This window comes from Triturus cristatus, chromosome 2_2 (genome assembly GCF_964204655.1).
Source record: "Triturus cristatus chromosome 2_2, aTriCri1.1, whole genome shotgun sequence".
Classification (NCBI taxonomy): Eukaryota; Metazoa; Chordata; class Amphibia; order Caudata; family Salamandridae; genus Triturus; species Triturus cristatus.
The window spans coordinates 357,138,822-357,152,274 of record NC_140582.1 but is presented as its reverse complement, the minus strand read 5'-3'; the positions used below and the strand labels follow the sequence as shown (position 1 = coordinate 357,152,274).

The window sequence follows — 13,453 nt, the reverse complement described above, 5'->3', positions numbered from 1 at the left end:
CTTAATTCCTCTGTAGATGGTCCTACTGGCTTCTCTACATTTCCTAGTCCAAAATCCTTTTGTGTTTCTGATATTGACTCTACTATCGTCATACGCTTTTCTGCACAGTTTTGACCTACAAACGGGTTATTTGAAAAATTCGGCTCAATCATACTCATTGTCTGTCTACATGGATTCTCATTCTGACTCATTCTTGGTTGTTCAACCGGTTTACTACTTTTATAAGGGACCGTCAAACAATGTTCACTATCTATCAAAAATAGGCATTACCGGACCTATCGTTACTGGAACTGTTACCGCTTCCAGATTCTTAGTCAATTCTCTTATTTTCTCTGTTAATTCTAGGGTCGTTTTCGCTAGTTCTGCTGACTTTTCATCATTTATTTTACCTCCAGACTTCTTCTCTACCTCTCTAATGGAATTGTTTCTTCCCAAATCTTGGAACTCTAGTTCCGATTTTATGATTCGTACTGTTTCTTTCATTGGGGCACTTGGGGTTAATATTTCTGGTTCTTGTCGATATGGAGGTGGATTTTTATAGAACATATCATCAAGAACATCATCCTCTGATTCATTCACTTCATACCCTCTCGATTCCACATTATGCCTCTTTTCTACACACTTTCTTCCTTCATTCTCTCCTGCAGTTCTCTCAGTCATACTCGCATTCCGCCACCTTCTCATTCGATCATCATGCATCTCATGTCCGTATAACCTACCAAACATGTACCTATATCCTCTACCATTTCTCTGTCTTTCTCGGTCATGCATCTCATCTTCCCACTCCGTCAATGCTTCGAATTGGGTCGGTCTAGGTCTTGGTTCTAAATTCATCATTTTCTCTCTCAAATTTCTCAAAACTGCCAAATTAAATGAACCATGTTCTGGAAAAGCCAACACTCCGTCCTTTTCGGTATACTTGACCCAATTATCTAACCAAATACAGGTGTGATATCCATATTTCGCAACCATAAAGGATGCAGGGGTTTTCGGTGGAGAAAGTAACTGTCCTTCCGTAGTTACAATCGGTTTGTCCTTTTTAAACCACTTTTTAATTCTACCAAACCAAGACTTTTCTCTTTTTCTGGTTGATCGTAATACATTTTCCTGTCTTCCGTGTATCACTAGTTTCTCCTTGCAACTGTACCGCTATTCTGTCCAATCGTAGCGCGACTCATACTAACGCACCAATACGGAGCGTCTACATCACCCTGTACTTCTCCACTCCTAGCGCGGCGCACACTAACGTACCAATCTAGAGCGTTTTACGTTTCTGACCGACTGTCCAATCCCAGCGCGGTCGTTCTGACGTTAGCAGCCGCTGCGGCAGCTTCTGCTCCTGTCTACACCTCCTTCACAAAATCCACTCGGTAAGTTTTGTTTAGAAATTTACAATTCTGTTAGTAACAACATAAAAACACCACCATTGTCCGCTTCGCTAACCAAGGAATAGCAATAGACCTTTCTCATGAGAATTCAGTCTTTCCCGAGAACAGCGCTTACCTCTTCCCTACTACGGAATCGTTACTTCCGTTGATAAAGTAGCACATCCCTCTACCTTACCCTTCTAACAAGCATTAGCTAACCGTTTCTCCAGAATTAAGACACATAGTTGGAGACCCAATGCTCCTGAGAAATAAAACTAGAGTTTCACAATTAACCCGAATGCCTTTACATTCACGCACTTTCACACGAGAAAAATGCAGTACATTTACACAGAATACTGTCTTTCCCGAGAACAGCGAACAGTCTGTCCTACTACAGAATTATAACATACATTAACAAAGCAGCGCTTCCCTCTACTTTGTCCTTCTAGCAAGCTCAGAGAACACCTGTTACCTTTCCAGTGATAAGCGTTATCGGAATGCCATTTGGACTCCTGGTACCTAAGACCAAAATGTCACAGGTAACCTTCGCTATCCTACACACTTCTCTCACACAGAAAATGTCTCTAATGGCAACACACGGCGATGTCACCGAATCGAACCCAGACAATGCGTTGTGCAACTTCAATCGTGACACATTTTTCCCTGTGTGCCTACAGGGCAACAACAATTCCGTCTTTCCCGAGAACAGCGCTTACCTCTGCTCTACTACGGAACCGTTACAAACTTCCGACTTCCTACATCCTAGAAGCCGTGCAAACAACATAAAACTCAACGCAACTCACATAGTGTTAGTACATAAACTAATATCAATAACCAATAATCAATAAGCTATTTACAAGCAATAATCACCAAACCAAAACAATAAAAACCATAACTCTGCTACCAGAAAAACTGCTGCAGCGTGGAACATCAAATTCCCCCTTCGTCGCAGACCAAATACCTCAATAGCAAATTCACTCAAATACATTCATTGGTGGGGCCCATAACACCAACACTCACTCTCCGTTGACCTGCTTCCCGAGAGGAATAAGCTTTCAAACGCTGACATGAAAGGAATATCTTTACCTAACCCTAAATGCGTTGACTCCAACCTTGTGATATTCCCCTCATTAGGAGATGACTCATTTAGTTGTTTTGTAGTTTAGTGGAACCATTCAGCTATCTATACTGTACTCTTTATCCTAGTTTCTTTTTCTTCAAATAATCGACACAACACATTTGTCAATTAATAAAATATCATTTATCTAAGAAAATTGCAAATTGTTAGAAATCATCATTAGAACCGCAGAACATCATATTTACCTAATCTGGCTAATAGTCGTCCTCTAAGTCAGTCAAGTCGTGGAAAAACCTTTACATTTCATCAAAGTCAGGCCGCAATTCAGTCTCTCAAAGATTCAGGATAACAGCTGTCCAGCAGTGTCACCGTCCTCTCCGTCAGCATAACGTCAGGAAATCGAGTTCGTCAAAGAAGAAGAGTTTTTTAGTTTATTTCCCTACCTACTTTTATAATGAAATTAATGTCAAAATGTAACAAGATCGGGGTTTTGGAAAGTTCTGATTGGTAGACTTGGGGTCATCCGTTAAAGTTCTCACATAGTCCGCAAAATGAAGTCATCGCACTTGCTGATTCTGGTTTTAAGACAGTCCTTTGTATTATCGCTGGCGAAGCTCCCAGAGCGTCCGTTGCTGGCGGTGACGCATGCGCACTTCACCCAGAACCTCGTGTTGTCAGGAGCAGTCACGTTCAACGTCTCGTTCAGCCATTTTGAGTTAGGCCGAAATGGTCAACTTAAGCAAAACAAACACAAAAACGTAATTAAAACATGGAAATGGCTAATAAAATGTTAAACCCTCACTAATACCCTTATGTGTAAGTAATTATCTAGCAGAATAGCAACATCCAGAGCGTTTATACTCACTCAATGATACGCAACTTACAATTACATCACAAAAGCAACATATATCATGCAATATTCTAATTTTCTACTATTAGTAAGTGTGAGAAAGTGGCTCTGTATATACTGTTCCTTAATAGGTACAGGGTGTTCAGAGTCCACACTCCCCCAGGGTTTGACAGAGACTAAAGTTAGATATAACCTTACTCTCTAAAGTGGTAGCTTGGTCGAGCAGTAAGGCAGTATCAGAGGACAGTGTAAAGCATTTGTTGTACACACTCAGTCAGCAAATGGTCTCACACACTCAATAACTGAACTCTAGGCCAATGGTTTATATATAAAAAATATATGCTTGTTTTATTTTAGAACCAACAATTGGATTTTAAATATACTTTCTCAGAATGAGATGTTTTATATAAATACTTTTGCAATATGCAATTGACTTTTGTAAACAGTTACAAGTGGTTGCAATAGGCAACTCTATTTTAAACACAACAATGCATTGAGCTCAATAGAAATTTCAAGTTATTTGCAACAGATTACTTTTAGGATTACTTTTGGAATTCCAGGACTGGATCCTAGATTCAGTCCTGGGTCAGTACTTAGAATCAAGTGATGAAAGTCGACTTAATTACTGTAATGATTTTTAAACAATATTTAGCTATTTTAAAAGTTGACACTTAGAAAATATTTCAAAGAAAACAGTCAATGATTCCCTATGTAAGAAAATTCAAGTTGCAGGTACAGTATGTTCTCGTTACTATTGTAATCCAGTACTGGGTGCCTAGACTCAGTACTGGGACCTTTATCCAAAACAGGTAAGTAATTACGTTTTCAGATATTATACGATTTTTAAAGAATATTTAAAGATTGCAGAAATTGACACTTGGAAGAAATTTCACAGAAAAACAGTCAATGATTTCCTATGGAAGAAAATTGGGTTACGGGTAAGTACAGTTGTAAGTATTTTTCAGAGTCAGTGCTGGGCACCAAGATCCAGCACTGGGAGCTCACCTAAGAGCAGGTGAGTAATTTCGTTTTCGTTACTCGGCTGATTTTTGGTGAATATTTTAAGATTTGAAAAGTCCACACAGAAGAAATTTCAGGAAAAAGCCAGTCAATGTTACCCTATGAGGAAAATAGAGTTATCGGTTTAAGGGTAAGTACTCGACTGGCAGAGTTGAGGTTCTGGGCATAGACTCGGGGGTCCCCCAGGGTCAGGTAGGTACAGTTGGTTCACCCTCAGCGACTCTAGGGCGGCCGGGTGCAGAGAGAGTTAGGCCCAATGTTATCCTATGAGGGATAGGGGGGCCTTGGTTAGTGGCTGCTGACTGGCAAGCCACGCGGCTGTGGGAGCTGGGCTCCTAGTCACTTATGATAAACAACAAAAGAGTATGGGAAAGAACAACTACTACAAAGGAAAGGGAAAGAGAGCCTATATTGCCAAAACAATCAAAGTTTGTTAAAAGAGTCCTCACTCACCAACCTGGTTGGTGACATGCTTCATCATTGGACTCCCACCAGGGAGGTCTAATACCTCCCCGGTGTGCTACAACGCCTGTTTACAGCGGAGCTGGTGATTGAAGTGTCACGTGTGATGGTGCAATGTGATGTGCAAAGTGAATGTAAAAAATGTCTAGGTTTCAACCAAAAACCTTTATTATTGTAAACCTAGCATTAACTAAAAAGGGTATGATAACTAGATACCAAATATTGGTTAGTTAACCCTAATAGTGAAAAGAATAAAATTTGGTCAACATGTTTCTGCCATTTTTAGATGATTCACCAGGCATTCATCAGGACCTTACTGCCCCGGTGGTATGCACACGCTAAGGTGCACCCAACCGTTGGCAGTGATGTTAATAAAAGACTCACGGTTCTTGTTACGGGAGAGACTTCAGGAATTCTGAAGAAAAAAGTGTTAATGGCTATGATCTGCCTCACACCATGGACCCAGGGAGGGGGATGCGCACTTGTAGTCACACATTCATCAAAGCGCAGCACCCGCCGGAACACCTAGCGTTCCCTCCGATTTGGATCCCGTAGGTCAAGGTAAGTACAGTTGTAAGTATTTTTCAGAGTCAGTGCTGGGCACCAAGATCCAGCACTGGGAGCTCACCTAAGAGCAGGTGAGTAATTTCGTTTTCGTTACTCGGCTGATTTTTGGTGAATATTTTAAGATTTGAAAAGTCCACACAGAAGAAATTTCAGGAAAAAGCCAGTCAATGTTACCCTATGAGGAAAATAGAGTTATCGGTTTAAGGGTAAGTACTCGACTGGCAGAGTTGAGGTTCTGGGCATAGACTCGGGGGTCCCCCAGGGTCAGGTAGGTACAGTTGGTTCACCCTCAGCGACTCTAGGGCGGCCGGGTGCAGAGAGAGTTAGGCCCAATGTTATCCTATGAGGGATAGGGGGGCCTTGGTTAGTGGCTGCTGACTGGCAAGCCACGCGGCTGTAGGAGCTGGGCTCCTAGTCACTTATGATAAACAACAAAAGAGTATGGGAAAGAACAACTACTACAAAGGAAAGGGAAAGAGAGCCTATATTGCCAAAACAATCAAAGTTTGTTAAAAGAGTCCTCACTCACCAACCTGGTTGGTGACATGCTTCATCATTGGACTCCCACCAGGGAGGTCTAATACCTCCCCGGTGTGCTACAACGCCTGTTTACAGCGGAGCTGGTGATTGAAGTGTCACGTGTGATGGTGCAATGTGATGTGCAAAGTGAATGTAAAAAATGTCTAGGTTTCAACCAAAAACCTTTATTATTGTAAACCTAGCATTAATTAAAAAGGGTATGATAACTAGATACCAAATATTGGTTAGTTAACCCTAATAGTGAAAAGAATAAAATTTGGTCAACATGTTTCTGCCATTTTTAGATGATTCACCAGGCATTCATCAGGACCTTACTGCCCCGGTGGTATGCACACGCTAAGGTGCACCCAACCGTTGGCAGTGATGTTAATAAAAGACTCACGGTTCTTGTTACGGGAGAGACTTCAGGAATTCTGAAGAAAAAAGTGTTAATGGCTATGATCTGCCTCACACCATGGACCCAGGGAGGGGGATGCGCACTTGTAGTCACACATTCATCAAAGCGCAGCACCCGCCGGAACACCTAGCGTTCCCTCCGATTTGGATCCCGTAGGTCAAGGTAAGTACAGTTGTAAGTATTTTTCAGAGTCAGTGCTGGGCACCAAGATCCAGCACTGGGAGCTCACCTAAGAGCAGGTGAGTAATTTCGTTTTCGTTACTCGGCTGATTTTTGGTGAATATTTTAAGATTTGAAAAGTCCACACAGAAGAAATTTCAGGAAAAAGCCAGTCAATGTTATCCTATGAGGAAAATAGAGTTATCGGTTTAAGGGTAAGTACTCGACTGGCAGAGTTGAGGTTCTGGGCATAGACTCGGGGGTCCCCCAGGGTCAGGTAGGTACAGTTGGTTCACCCTCAGCGACTCTAGGGCGGCCGGGTGCAGAGAGAGTTAGGCCCAATGTTATCCTATGAGGGATAGGGGGGCCTTGGTTAGTGGCTGCTGACTGGCAAGCCACGCGGCTGTGGGAGCTGGGCTCCTAGTCACTTACTCAGGGCAAGTGGGGAAGTAGGTAGGTGTAGAGGTTGTACTGCCAGGGCCACTCGGGCGGCTGGGTGCAGGGTGCTTTTGAGCCTTCGGGTGCTCAATTGATTTCAATGGGAAATCTCCGGTTTCGAAAAAGACTGCAAGCTCGGGGACGAGGATTCTTCAGGTGTCACCACCACTTCAAGAGGTAAGTTGGGTAGTTGGAGGATAGGTAGGTACCCCGGGATTGGGCACAGGGGGCCGTGGGGCGCCGCGTGCAGGGGTGCCTTTTGGTGTCGGGAAATCTTACCCTCTGTTGATCGCGGTGGGGGGGCACCTTGTTCTGAGGCTGCAGGCTTCTTCAGGAGTGTCGAGGGAGGTCCTTGGGTGCCGGACTCGTGGTCACAGTCGCCGTGGGGTCGTCCTCGTGGTCTTTGTTCACTCCGGCACTGGGCAGGCTTGGCTGGTGCAGAGTGTGCTGGATTTGCGGTTCCGGGCTGCTGCCAGGGATTAGAAATAGGTTTTGAGTAGAGCCTCTACTCATGGGAGTCCCAGGGGCTTAGAGCCAAAAGGTAGCCAGGTCCTCCGGGGTTTGTGAGGTTGCTGGCCACAAGAGATGCCGGGTTGGAGCAGCAGCAGGTTCGAGGGTCGACAGGCCGGTAGGGCTGGGGCCAAAGCAGTTGGTGTCTTCCCCTTCTTAGCAGCTGCAGGGCAGGTCTTCTTTCTTCTTGCTCTTCTTTGTAGTTTGGAATCTGGAATCTGGGGAAGGAAGGTTCAGGGTGCCCCTAAATACTAGATTTAGTTGCGTTACAGGTAGGTGAAGGGCAGGAACCAATGGGTCCCTGTCCTGGGGTGGGTACACCCCCTATCCTGCCTCTCTCCTGTGGGAGGAGGGCAGTAGCCTAGTCCTGATAGGGTAGGGCTTCCCATCTTCAAGATGGCGAGAGCCCGGAGATGTGCTTCACCTCGCCTTCCCCACCTGAGGGGTGGGGTTGGCAGGCTGGCACATCCCCTGTCCTTATTTGGGGTTTCCGGCCAAAGCTTCCCGCCAGAGTGGGGGGTTGCAGTGGCCTGGGGAAGCTCACAGAGGCGGCATGCCTTTGAAGCCTCCCCCTGCCCATCCAGGGGGAGGAGATTTAGCACCTCGCCCAGGATGTGCATTGTTGCAGGTCCAGGAGAGCAGGGGCTCTCCTACCCAGGGGTCCAGCAACATGTCTGCTGTGTGGCAGCCTAGGCAGCCTCAGAGCAGACGTGGATTGTAGGTTAGGTTTAAGGGGGGCATCTCTAAGATGCCCTCTGGGGTGCTTGGTACATTAAATCCCACACTGGCATCAGTGTGGGTTTAATGTGCTGAGAAGTTTGATACCAAACTTCTCAGTCTTCAGTGTTGTCATTATGGTGCTGTGGAGTTCGTGGTTGACGAGCGCTCAGCACCATGTACTCTTAAATGGCAGCACTGCACTTACAGTGCTCAGGAATGGACCTGGGTACTGTAGGGGCACAGGGCTCCTGCTCCTGTGCCCACATCATTGGCATAAGGCGCCCAGCTAGAGGGGTGGCTGATGTATGCCATGGCAGTGTAGGTGATGGGCATGGCACACAGGGATGTGTGTCATGTCGACTTTGTTTTTGTCTTGCACCCAAACACTTAGCCTGCAAAGGCAGTGTGTGTGTGTAAGGGTACAGGGCCTCTAAGGGTGGTACAATGAGTGCTGCAGCCCTTAGAGGCCTTCCCTGGTCACAAGGCCCTGGGTACCTAGGGTACCATTTACCAGGGGCTGACATGTGGCCAGGGTTTGCCAATTTTTTTTATTTTTTTTTAGGGAAGGAACATAGGCCCTGGGCGCCTGATTGGCAGGAGTCCAGGGCACACTCAGTCAAAGTACATTCAGCAATTCAGCAAAAAGTGGGGGCATACCATGCAAGAAAGATGGCACTTTCTCACAGTAAGCGTACATATGTTAGTTTACAATTAGTTTAGCCATGCAAAGTGCAATTCCCACGTGTAATTCTTTTGTTAATATAATTGGTAAGTCTTTCACTGAAAACAAGTTAATAAGATTACTATTAGTTGATTATTCAGACTAATATAAACATGCAAAATGGGGGGGGGGGGGGGGGGGTATACAAAAATTTTTACTACCTGCTCCAGCACTTTCAGAACATTTGATTTACATTTCATGTTTCAGTTTCTGAACTGCCAAAAGGAAGATTGACTTTGAAACTGTGCATTAAGAAAGATATGCAATTACTGCTGTTCCCTTACCATTTGCTCTCCTGAAGTTAACTATGGGTCATAACAAATTATTCACTAGTATTTCTCTTTTTTCTCCTGTAGGGTTTTCTTGGACCGCGCCCTCTTACATGTAAAGATGTGGATCATAGTGATGTATCCAGCAGTTCTTCTGCAAAACGGCCTTGCACTGCCTTGCTGTCACAGCTCTACCATACGTCTCCTTTATTTGCTGCCCCATATGGCAAAAACTTGCAGTCAAATTTTCAGGAAGAAGTTGGTGCATTTGTTAAGTTGCCCCTTCTGCCTGATGATGGGCAGGCCACGTCTCTGTCTGCACTGTTCTCTCCCAGTCATGTTGACCCCGTAGAACAAATGACGCTGAATGATGAGCACTGCAATTCTGATGCTATTGTAGGGACTACTGGGCAAGAACGATCTGAAGCAACTACCTTGCACTCAACGGAGTCCTGTAGATCCAATGGGGGAATGGGATTCTCGCATCATATACGGAGCAAAGCACAGATTTTAGCACTTTTAAAATCCAAACCGAGTATGTTAAGTACAGAAGTGAGAACTTCGGAGTTTAGAAACAGCTTTTCCAAACACCACGACACAACTGCAGCTGACCTTATAATCCCTGATGAGAGGAAGACCAAAGAAAATATGCAACGACAATGCCAATCAGGCGATTTAGTGATTAAATCGATTTCCCATAAAAGCAAATGGGATGTGTATTTGCCTAAACAGTCTGAGGATGCACCCAGCAATAACAATAAATGTACTCTGGTAGATGAAACCAGGCATGACCACTTTGACAGTGTGAATGGAAATTTTTCAGGCTCTAATGCAAGAGAAGAGTTCTTGGAGGGCACTAGTGAAAAATTATTGGATAACAACCACAGGCAGATATACAAAGATTTCAATATAGGCAATGAGCTATCCGCTTCTCCCATGAGCAGTATGACTGCTAGAAATCCTTTGAACTACAAACATTACGCTGATGACCTCCAAGGGAAAACAGAAACAGCATTTGAATCCAATATAAACATGCAACTTGAAACATTTACATGCTCCTCATCACTAGGTATCAATCTTGAAGGAATGTATACCGAAGAATCTCTCACCGATGTGAGCATGAGTGAAAATGTTAGAAGCTCTGGAATATTTAGTGACCGGATAGATCACAAGGCAGATACCTGCTATAGAAAGAATGATAATGAGTCACTGTGTGACAACAACCAAATGCACAGGTCACATTCAGAAAATGTAAGTTGTAGCAGCCAAAAGCCACCAAACAAATCTGCAGGTGGAATGGTTAAGGAGCAATGTATTGTATCTGATGGCTTCAATGATACAGATGATGAATTTTCAGAGATCACTTTTAATCTGCTGGATAGCTTTGATTTTGATAACACAGAAGAGGAAGACTCGCCAGCAACCCTCATGCCTACACACAGTTCAGAAGGCACTTCAAGAGAAGAAATGGGCAAACATGAGGACCTTACTAGTAAAAGAGATCCTGTTGAAAATGGAGGCAGTCAGGGAGAACAGTGTCTTACCAAAAGCCTTCCTCTTGCAGAAAACCTGGCTGGGGATAGTATCTCAGTATCCACAGTGATCGAGGACATATTACATTCCCCACATATTTTAAAAACTCCTCCAGAATCGCGTAAAAGTGGAAAAGACCCTCCAGCATCCATTTCATTAGTTGACTATTCACTTTCAGGAACAGAAGATTTTGTAGAGAACACAAATGTGATCAAAACAACTAGCACAGGTGACAAGAACGATGCTGATGACCACTCTGTGAGTGTTGACAGCCCCTTGTTAGTGGATGATGATTGCGACAGACCTTCTGTGTGCTCAGGACCTTGTGAATCTGAGTTTGAGGAGTTGGCCGAAGCTGAACCCATATCAATTTCTTCTACTTCAGAAACCACATCGGTCCTGAGCCAAGGGCCTGAGGAAGTGGATGTATTGGCCAAAAGTAATAATCATGTAGATGGTTCTTTATGGAATTCTTGGGAAAATAATAACCTTGCATCAGACAATTTGGTAGTAGAACTGCCATTAGAAGCTAAAGATTCATCTGAGTTGCACCAGTATGTTAATGTCGAGCCCAATGTAGCAAGTACTTGGTTAGATAAAATGAAAGACATGCCTGCTTTTTCCACAACATCCCAACCGGCTGTGGAGAGAGGACATGATTTGCTACGTGTCCAAGAAGATATGGAAAGTACTGTTGCATCAGCCAGATTTCCTGATCTTGGAAATGGCATTGGCCTTCTGAGGTCTCTTGGTGCACATAGCACAGCCTTAGAAAGCTTGAAGCACTTGGAAGAAGAAACCATGGGTGTGGTGACTGGCAGTAGCAGTGTTGAATCGAGCTCTGATTATGCTCGAGGAATGGAAGGTTTGTGGTAGATACTTGTTTATAAGTGTTCTCGAGCACATTGTATGCTGATTTGTGCAGCAGTTTCAATTTCAGGAAATCCCTTTCTCTAATTTCTGCTTGGTATACTACCTAATTTTCACTTCCCCCTTTTTTATTTAGATGTAAGTGTTGACCGCTCCTTTCCCCAGTATACATTTAAGAGTGGATAGGCACAACCAGTGTATAATGAAGGAGTTTCAAGTCACAGTTTTGTTCATTTACTTTTTCAGTGTCCTCTGATCATTCTTTATGTTCATCCTTTACACGACTTCATTTCTTTGTTCCTTTCCTATATGCTCTTTCTCTAGTTGCTTATTCCCCTGCTTCTCTTTCCCACTTCCTATACTTTATTTCTTTTCTTTTTAGTTTTGCCTTTGTCTCTATTACTTTTTGCCGTATTCCTTTGTATCTGTCGTTTTATCACTTATTCTTTTAACCTGCAATGAAAGCCTAAACAGCATTACATTGAATGTCCTTCATTGCTATATGCAGGCATAACATTTATTCTTACTTCAGTGTCCTAACTGTGATTTCAAAATAAATGGTGAGAGGTAAAAACAAAAGTGGTAAAGATTTGGATCCTTGATAGGATGTCATCTGTTTACACATACTCGCTATGGTATAATATGTACATACCAAAACATCAACTACCGAAACATTGTGAAGTTAGATATGGACTTACTGTGCTTAACTCCACATTTACCTGCTTTAACGATACATGTTTATAGATATATATATTGTCAGTTCATATATGTAGTTACATGTACTTAACATATAGTCACCTTCCCAATTTTCTGAGGCCGTATCATGACCAGCTGCGCCGGCTCATGGCAGAGCAGAGAGCCAAATTCTTTGTTTGATGTGTGTGAAGTTCCAATATATAACTCAGAATTTGTCCGAGTTAATGCATGAAATGCAGACCACAGAAGTCGGAAACGGTGAGCGGAGATTGCTTCTCGCTGTTTCCGACTTGTTCTGTCTGAAGTTCATGCATTCCCTGGGTGGGATTAATTCCGAGTTATATGTTTGAGTGCATTGATGGGCTTTGAGATTCTGGTTCTGTGGCCTCGGTTGTAGATTCTGGTTCTGTGGCCTCAGGTGTAATTGCAAGGATTTTACTAGAGCAGCATTATGCAGATTGCTTTTTTCCTTTTTATGGGAACCTGATCTGATCCATTTAATTGATCTTCATCCTGATAATGGAGTTCATAAAAGGCATTGCCCTTGCACATTTCAAAACCATATTTGCACAAAAAACAATTTGAGTACAGTTGTAATGTCGTCATATCATTTTCTCTCTGTTTCTTTCTCTCGCAATTCATTTCTTTATTTTTATTTGTACCTTTCAATCTCTGTTTTTTACTTGTTAATGTATTTATCACTTACTGCAGCATATATTTGGTTTATGGAATGGCAAGCTTGGTTGGTTGTGTTTTTATTGCTGTCTTGCGAAGTTAAAACTTGTTAATGCCCGTGAACCATGTCATGATTATTTTTTTCTTTACTTATTGTGAGTCAATGTAGGCAAACGGCTCTCTTGTTAGTGTTGCAATCTACCGTGCTTTTTTCAGTTGACGGTTATTCCTAAAGGAGAAAATCAACAGGGTAAGGCATGGTCCGTTATTTTGCACTCGTTGTTTTTTCTTCGTTTTTAGGTGCGACTACAGACCTTTTTAGCTGAGTCTAGAGCTTATTTGAGAGTCAAAAAAAATAGGAAGAAAATTAATATTGATTGGCTTGGAGTACTTCCTCTTTACTGTCATGCTGCTTTTTCATTAGCCAATAGGTGTATCCACCCGCCTAAAGAGTGCCTCTATTCTAGTGCACAGGCAGAGAAGCTTCTATTTACTGCTTTGGAGATGCATTGTTTTCATTTATGGTTATACAAACTCCTGCCTGTCGCTGATGCTTAACATTAGCATCACTGGTTTATACT

The 13,453-nt window shown here is 43.2% G+C and overlaps 1 protein-coding gene across 5 annotated transcripts in view; it reads left to right on the top strand.

Annotated features, from left to right (window-relative positions):
• Positions 1-13,453, top strand: part of ZGRF1 (zinc finger GRF-type containing 1) — a 619,324-nt gene that overhangs the window by 114,748 nt on the left and 491,123 nt on the right. For all 5 annotated transcript variants that reach the window (XR_014978114.1, XM_085641436.1, XM_085641435.1 and 2 more), the window contains exon 6: positions 9,186-11,496. Coding sequence is in view for 4 of the 5 variants with exons in the window: in XM_085641436.1 (XP_085497562.1) it covers positions 9,186-11,496 (2,311 nt within the window). In the remaining variant the exon portion in view is untranslated. The remainder of the gene's footprint in view (positions 1-9,185; positions 11,497-13,453) is intronic.